Genomic DNA, 521 nt, shown 5'->3' with positions numbered 1-521 from the left:
TCATGGTTGTAGGAGGAAGACACAGAGCTGAAAACCAGCCTGAGATACTGTACAGCTGTCAGCCCAGGCTGTGTCTCTGTGTGCTCTCCGAGCACAGTAGTATGTGGCAGTATCTGCAGTGTCCACACTGGCGATCTTCAGGGTTACCCGGTTGTTGGAGGTGTCCTTGGAGATTGTGAGCCGGCTCTTCAGGGATGGGTTGTAGTATTTATCATCATTCCACCAAATGTCTGACAGCCACTCCAGACCCTTCCCTGAGGGCTGCCGGATCCAGCCCACACCCATACCAGAAGTGCTCAGTGAAAACCCAGAGAAAGAGCAGGTCAGACTGAGAGTCTGGGATGGCTGCAACAGCCCAGGGCCAGACTCCTTCAGGGTAACCTGGGACAGGACATCTGTGGAGGAAAAAGTAGAAGGTAAGGTTGGCTCAGAGTGAATTATGGGAGATCATGCAGTAGGAATCCTTGTCACTCACATGCAGGCACAATCAGCAGCAGGAATGAGGAGGCAAACAGGGCCAT

At 52.8% G+C, this 521-nt stretch overlaps 1 gene segment (V, D, J or C); it reads right to left on the bottom strand.

Annotated features, from left to right (window-relative positions):
• On the bottom strand, nucleotides 1-521 carry LOC113838553. The segment is given in 2 exon segments: nucleotides 1-395; nucleotides 476-521. Coding segments are annotated over 2 exon segments (441 nt in total).

Source organism: Cricetulus griseus, chromosome 5 (assembly GCF_003668045.3).
Source record: "Cricetulus griseus strain 17A/GY chromosome 5, alternate assembly CriGri-PICRH-1.0, whole genome shotgun sequence".
NCBI classification, from domain to species: domain Eukaryota; kingdom Metazoa; phylum Chordata; class Mammalia; order Rodentia; family Cricetidae; genus Cricetulus; species Cricetulus griseus.
The sequence above is the reverse complement of the archived record's forward strand: the minus strand, read 5'-3'. Positions and strand labels throughout refer to the sequence as shown.